This window comes from Nicotiana tabacum, chromosome 15 (genome assembly GCF_000715075.1).
Source record: "Nicotiana tabacum cultivar K326 chromosome 15, ASM71507v2, whole genome shotgun sequence".
Lineage (NCBI taxonomy): Eukaryota > Viridiplantae > Streptophyta > Magnoliopsida > Solanales > Solanaceae > Nicotiana > Nicotiana tabacum.
In genome coordinates this window covers 81726383-81733434 of record NC_134094.1, presented here as the reverse complement: position 1 = coordinate 81733434, position 7052 = coordinate 81726383, and the positions used below count along the sequence as shown (strand labels likewise).

Here is a 7052-nt window from a genome sequence, read left to right as displayed (position 1 = left end):
AATATTTATCAGCATATGCAATGGTTTCAAAATGCATATCTAAACAGTACAATTTCAATTTTCAAATTTATTTTTCAATAAAACTACAAAAACTCTTTTTTGAAGTTCTAATCAAATCTATGTACATACGGGCTGGCTAATTCTTTGTAGTAATTAAACTTAGAGATACTAGAATGTTAAGATTTAGTTATCGAATGAATATATATTCACAACTGGCCAGCATTGTGTTCCGATCTAGAATCCACTACTTGTAAATATTTTCAGTACAAAAAGTAGATCAATCAATTTGTGAAATTCAACTTTTTGATACTCCTAAATCGACGTAAAGAATTGGTTTTCTTCTTTGGAAAAATACAATAGGGATGGACAGGGAAAAAATAAAGAACGAAATAAAGAAGAACTGGTTGAATATACCTAGATTCCGAGGAGAATGTTCAGTCTCGTGAGCTTTTGTGCTGGAACTAGAACCGCACGCTGTCTACCTAGATTCTTCTATATAGTTTTTCCTAGTTCACAAACCCAAAGAAACCAACACCCTGTGATCTTTCTTCCAACTTTAATTTATTGTCTCCCACGTCAAAAACAATTTAAAATTTGAAGTTTATAAGTTTTTTCATTATCTTAACTTAATATAATAATAATAATAATAATAATAATAGTAATAGTAATAATAATAAGTGAGTTCTCAATCAAACAGTTATAGATATATAGTGAGTTTTTAATATATATGTCTAGAGAATGAATAAAAAGCTACTGAATTCATATAAACTATTATTATATTTATCCGCCCTTGGCCACAAGGGCAATATACCAATTACAGATGCAATTTATTTGTATATTGCGTTGTGTGCTCTTAATTTAATGTGTTTCACACACCTATATTACATTCTTCTGTCCGTTTAATCTGTCACTTTAATTAAAAAAAAAATTGTCATTTTAAAAACTAATTAAGGCATGAACACTTTTTATCAATACCACTCAAGTATCAAACTGTTTTTCTTAGTTAGACTTAGTATATATGTTAAATTGCTTTCTCATCAGAATTCTGCACGTACGGAAGGGATGAAATCACCAATGAAAAACTTGAATAGCTAACGAACCACACAATTAACAGCTGATCTACATATAGATACATCATGCTTTGAATTAAGGTACATTAAAAATATTAACTCTTCAAGAATGAAACATATAATAAAAAATGGCAAGCTTATATCAGAGTTAATTATATCAAGTGAAACGATAATTACATTTCATCCATGAAGTTGGTCTAAACAAACCCTAACTAATTACTATTACACATCCAAACTCGCAATAGAAATTACTCACGAGAAAATATATAGTATAAACGTTGAGAAAACAATGCTGCTATCCAAATAAAGCATGCATGAAAAAGAACATAAGTTCTTGGACCGAGAATTATTTGATATATCAACTTATGATCCATACAAGAACTCATAATCGTCAAATTCTGGATGCGCCTCGTGAAATCCTAGTAATTTGATGTTCCTTGATCTAATACTCTTCGCCTTTTAGACCGTTCACCAGTACCATAACTCGAACGTTGTACTATAGACCTCAAAGCATCTCTTAAGAACAAGAGAGACTCATCACTACTATGATCTTTATCAACAGCTAATACAATCACATTACGAATTCTCCCTCCTAATGTGACCATTTCAGCTCTTAGAGGACTCAATCCGAGTGATTTTAGGGTTTCGATTAGGTCAGGGATGAGATCGAACCGATCATCGCAACAAAGGGAAGCCTTAATGAGTAATCTCCCATCAGATAAGCAATCATTTGATGATAGCACTGTGATTTCATCAGTTTCAGAAGGGAAGTTTGTTTCATCAAGTTGCATGATTTCAGAAGTCTGTTGTTTTAGCTCCCTCACACGTTGAACCACTTTGGCTAGCAAAGATGCTTTATCTGTCTGTAAAATGAAAAAAACACATTCAAAAAGAGAGCAAAAAAGAGTAATCTTCTTTTTTTTGTAGAAAAAGTGAAACTACTTTTCAAATCCCATGTAATGTATATGGGACCTTTTCACTACGGTGTTCTAATAAATCAGAATCTTGAATACCAAAAGTAAGGGGGGGGGGGGGAAAGCAGGTGAAATCATGATTTTGTTCTACTTCAAAACCAAAGGTCTTGAGATCTTAACTTTTTGCAATATGAAATATATCTTGAGTAGTTTCGGTAGGAAATTCCGTAATTAGATATATGACCTAACTAATAAGGTTAGCCTAAACTGGCATGGAAAGGTAATTACTTGACCAAAAAATTGAAAGGACGATTCAAATAAAGTTAATTTCTTCTGTAAAGCTATGCCCCATTTTTTTTTAAATAAAAAAATCGAAGCTAAAAAAAGGGATTTTTTTTAGAAATTATCGATAAAAAAAATATCAAATAAATAGATGAATTTGTTCATTTTTTCACCAAAAAGAATAATCATGTTTTCATTCAACCTTTCACCAAGTGATGGAGCTACATTGAAGCAAGGGGGTCAAGCTACGTTTGCTAGATTATTTTATTTTATGTATATTTACTATACGTTGATTCCCTTCACTTTTCGATTTATCTAATTATTTATATTTTGACACTCTTCGATGAAAATTCTGGATACGCAACTGATTTCAGCATATTTAATAAGAAAAACGAGAAAGTAAGGGGGTAACACAAAAGTACTAATAATAAGAGTTTAAGTTATATGAACCATGAACGGCGGCGTAAAAAATTTTACACCACGAGTTTAAGTCATTTTTACCTGTTAAATCAGGTAGCGTATCATATTTTCAAAATTCCAAATCTCATATTTAAAAGGGATTTACTTATTGATATTCTTTACATGATTGACAGTGCAAAAAAATCTTTATATATACACATGATTCGTGCAAAGAAATTACCTTTGAATTGCAGGAAAGTAGGGTTCTGAGTCTATCAAGATGAGAATTAATCCTCTCTCTTCTTCTTCTTTCAGCTTCTTTATGATTCTTAGAAGCAGCAATAGCTCTTGCCTCTGGAGTAGTAATACTCTCTACAGTTTCTTGAAATTTCACTGATTGAGAGTAAAATGATGAGCTACAAAAGCTTTTGATAGCTGGAATATCAAAACCATATTCTCCCATATTCTCGTTTGATTTATTTTGGGTCAAATGATGGCAAAAATCCAAGTTTTCTAGCATGTTTTCTTGTTGCATATTGATGGTGTTTTTTGGATTCTAAAGAGAAACTTTCGGTGGGAATTTAGAGAAAGGAATAAGTGGAAATGATTGGATAAGATGTATGATTATGTCTAGGGTTTTGATAGGACTTTTCTTCTTCTCTTTTATCTTTTTGGTCGTTTCTTCTTTGTTGAGGTCGTTTTGGTTGAGTTGTGGTCACATGAAATGATGATATGAAAACCACGCGGTTTTATTTTATCTCAAAAAAGAGAGCGCTTTGTATCTTCTTGTAAGTACCTTCAATTTGACCGACAAAGAGAAAATTTTGGTGAAAATTACCCAAAATTATATAAGAAAATAAAAATATATATTTTAAATATTGTGGGATACTTAACATCCCCTCGTATGCCTAGGCATACTAATTAGAACACAATACTAGGAAACACAATAACTGGGGTTGGGCACGACATGGATATATCATGGTAAGAAAAAAAAATATTAGACCTAACTCTCTCCTAAAAACTAGTTCATGGGAGAATGATTACCAAGAATCAATATGTTGTTTACTCCATCCAAAACTAAGATCGCTAACCAATGCTTTGTTAATAATTACATCGTGTCTAAGACATGATAATTGTATAAAAATGTCATTTTTAATGATCTGATATCATATTTTAATATGGCATCACAACAAATAGAGATCTTAAGTTCAAATGTCATTCTACCTTTCAATAAAAAAGATTCTAGTGCATGGTCAGAATCAGACTAGCATATGAGAGTGCGTATTGAAAAACATATACTCGATCCTGTAATTTAAATCTTCTCTTTAATAGTTAAATTTTTAACTAAAACGGTCACATACTAATTACAATTAGAGGTTCCACGTACGGTTCTACTAACCATAACTAGACATTTGGCTAACAGTTTTGGTTCATTTAGGCAATACTTCGAACAGTATTTGTCATAGTCCCTCCAATAGTATTGATATTTGTATGGGAGGTCTTCGGGGCAACGGGTACGTTACCTCTATTAAGGGTTGATAGTTGAGAGTGTCACTTTTATTATATTTGGTGAATAGCTTGGAGGATCACATATTTAAATCGGTTGTTGAAGGTACAATACAATCCCAATAATGGCAGCTGAAAAGAAAAAAGAAAGCTACATGTGTATTCTTATCTTAATAATTTTAAAAAATTATGTGGACTTGGACCAAATTAAGCGGATACTATCGCACCATATTAAATTTATCTTTAGCCAAACTTAGTCCAATAGTGATTCCTTTTCAGTTGTCAAATATATAATAGATCCTTTAGCATATGTTAGTATTTTTAAAAAAATTTCCCTATGTTTTCCAACCACAAATCTTTTATTAAATTACATCTAGCATTGAATGTGCATCTTACTCCCGCCACCAAACGTTTATATTAGCTATTACAACATTGAGTCCATTGGATCTCAATTAAAAGAGATTGGCCATAAAGCAGAGGTTCTTGCCAATTTTGACACATGCTATCTAACTAACAAAGAAATTAGCCTTATCGAATCCTGAAACTAGGTAGTTCCAACTTGTCTAGTTGATATGGACCTTCAGCAGCTGTTAGATTTTGCTGCCAGTCATAAAATGTCATGACCAAAACCCTCAACAAGTCGTGATGGTACCTAATTCAACTCACTAAGTAAGAAAAATAGTATAAGTCACTACTATAATAAGAAATCATCAATGTTATTAATGACATCGCAAAAGAATTCAATACAACTACCCCGAGGACGGGTAGTACAAATCATGAGCCACTATAATTTGGATATACAAAACCGGTAAAAGAAATAAATACAACATCTGTTTGAAGATTACATAAACAGAAATAAGGTCCTAATCTATCATGAACAAATGGTAGCTCGAATCTGGGACGCAGCTACGTATTCAATGCTTGCCTTCGTCATCTACAGCAGCTCAGCTCCAACAATCTGCATGCAAGATGGAGAAGTGTAGTATGAGTACACCACGGTCGGTATCCAGTAATAATCAAAACCCACATCGATGAAGTAGTGAAGAGTGTCAAGTCAGGTGATACTCATTATTCAAATGACCTGTGCAATATATCAAAGACTCGCAACAGAAAGTATGACAGAAAAGTAATAACATTAATTTCATGAGAACCAGTAATAACAATTCAATACAAATAAAGGCTCAGCTTTAACAACAAGTCATCAACTAAAATACATACATATGGAATCTCATGCCTACATTATCAGTCATACTCGCACGATAAAGACCCCGTGCCGCAATACCAAACATACTCGCACGACAAAGACCTTGTGCCTATATCAATCACACTCACACGGCAATGACCTCGTGCTCGCACGGTAAAAAACTCGTGCCAATATCAATCACACTTGCACGATAATTTTCTCGTGCTCGCACGGCAACGACCTAGTGCCAATATCAATCACACTCGCACGACAAAGACCTCGTCCTCGTACGACAAAGACCTTGTAACAATATCAATCACACTCGCACGACAAAGACCTTGTGCCAATATCAATCGCACTCGCGTGCAAAGACCTTTTGCTCGCATGAAAAAGACCTCATGCTGATATTAATCACACTTGCATGGCATAGACCTCGTTCTCGTACGATAAAGTCCTCGTGCTAATATCAATCACATTCGTACGATAAAGACCTCGTGCTCACACGGCAAAGACCTTGTGCTACATATAATCACACTCGCCTGGCAAAGATCTCATGCTCGCACAGCAAAGACCTCGTGCTTGCACGACAAAGACCTTGTGCCATGTATAATCACACTCGCTCGGCAAAGACCACGTGCTCGCACGAAAAAGACCTCGTGCCACATATAATCACACTCGCACGAAAATGACCTTGTGCTCGCACGACAAAGACCTTGTGTCAATACCCAAACAATTAGCTTAACATGCCCACATGTACCACAAATTCACAACTAATAGTGCCAAAGTTTCTATCATGGATATGAGTTCATAATTTATCAACAAAGTGCACAAGGACATGAGAAATATTAAAAATACGTGGATATTTAATAAATAAAGCATTACTACAGCTAAAAACAAGTGAAGTGATCATGTAAAACATAGCCACAAAAATATTAAGTATGTTTCATATACAATACAATCTCAAATTATGGCATATTAATAGCCTAAGGTTTATTCCGGTTACAACCCACACATAACACATGTGTACACACTCGTTACCTCGTATACACGTCGCTTTTCACATAACACAATAGGAAAGCACAGCTAAATCCTATAGGGTATTCCCCCACACAAGGTTAGGCAAGATACTTACCTCAAACAAGACAAACCAATATTCTAAAAATGCTTTCTCGCACGAATCGACCTCCGAACGACTCAAATCTAGCCAATAGTAACTCAATAATATCAAATAATGGCATATGAATTAAATCCAAATGACAATGGCCGAATCTTTAATCAAATACTCAAAGTCAACCAAAAAGTCTACCCCGACTCGCACTCCGGAACCTGACAAAACTCATCATTCTCTTTTGATATTTGAGTATCATATTTCGTGATCTGATATATTTTGAGGTTCACCGCTAGATTTTACTTATTTTAGTTTCAACGCTTGATGATTCCATCACATATTCCTCAACCGTTTCATTATTGTTACCTTGAGGTTTTTGGCATTTAATCCTAACTCCTTTTCCTATCTCTCTACAGTTAGCTATTGCCTTGTCTAGTGCTATAACAACCCTGTCGGTCATTTTAAGTATTTTAGTCTCATATCATCTATTTGATACTTTAAATATGTGCATTTGTTGTTATGTGACTTGCGGAGATGGTTTGTTTGGTTTCGGGAAAGTTTTGGGATTGAATTGGGATACTTAGTCCCAA

General features: G+C 34.0%; 1 protein-coding gene across 1 annotated transcript; it reads right to left on the bottom strand.

The window, feature by feature from the left end:
• Positions 1 to 1230: 1230 nt before the first annotated feature.
• Positions 1231 to 3335, bottom strand: LOC107799470 (transcription factor bHLH106). Its single transcript, XM_016622593.2, has 2 exons — positions 2907 to 3335; positions 1231 to 1933 (listed from the first exon to the last, which is right to left on the bottom strand). Exons 1-2 carry the CDS (start codon positions 3198 to 3200, stop codon positions 1490 to 1492), a joined length of 738 nt encoding a protein of 245 aa, XP_016478079.1. The 5' UTR covers positions 3201 to 3335; the 3' UTR covers positions 1231 to 1489.
• Between the last annotated feature and the right edge of the window lie 3717 nt (positions 3336 to 7052).

Excerpts from the sequence above, each read along its gene's own strand:
- LOC107799470 (XM_016622593.2), bottom strand. The coding sequence starts at position 3,200 with ATGCAACAAGAAAACATGCTAGAAAACTTGGATTTTTGCCATCATTTG. Across the intron at positions 1,934-2,906 it reads TACTTTCCTGCAATTCAAAG|ACAGATAAAGCATCTTTGCT; the intron begins GTAATTTCTTTG and ends TTCATTTTACAG.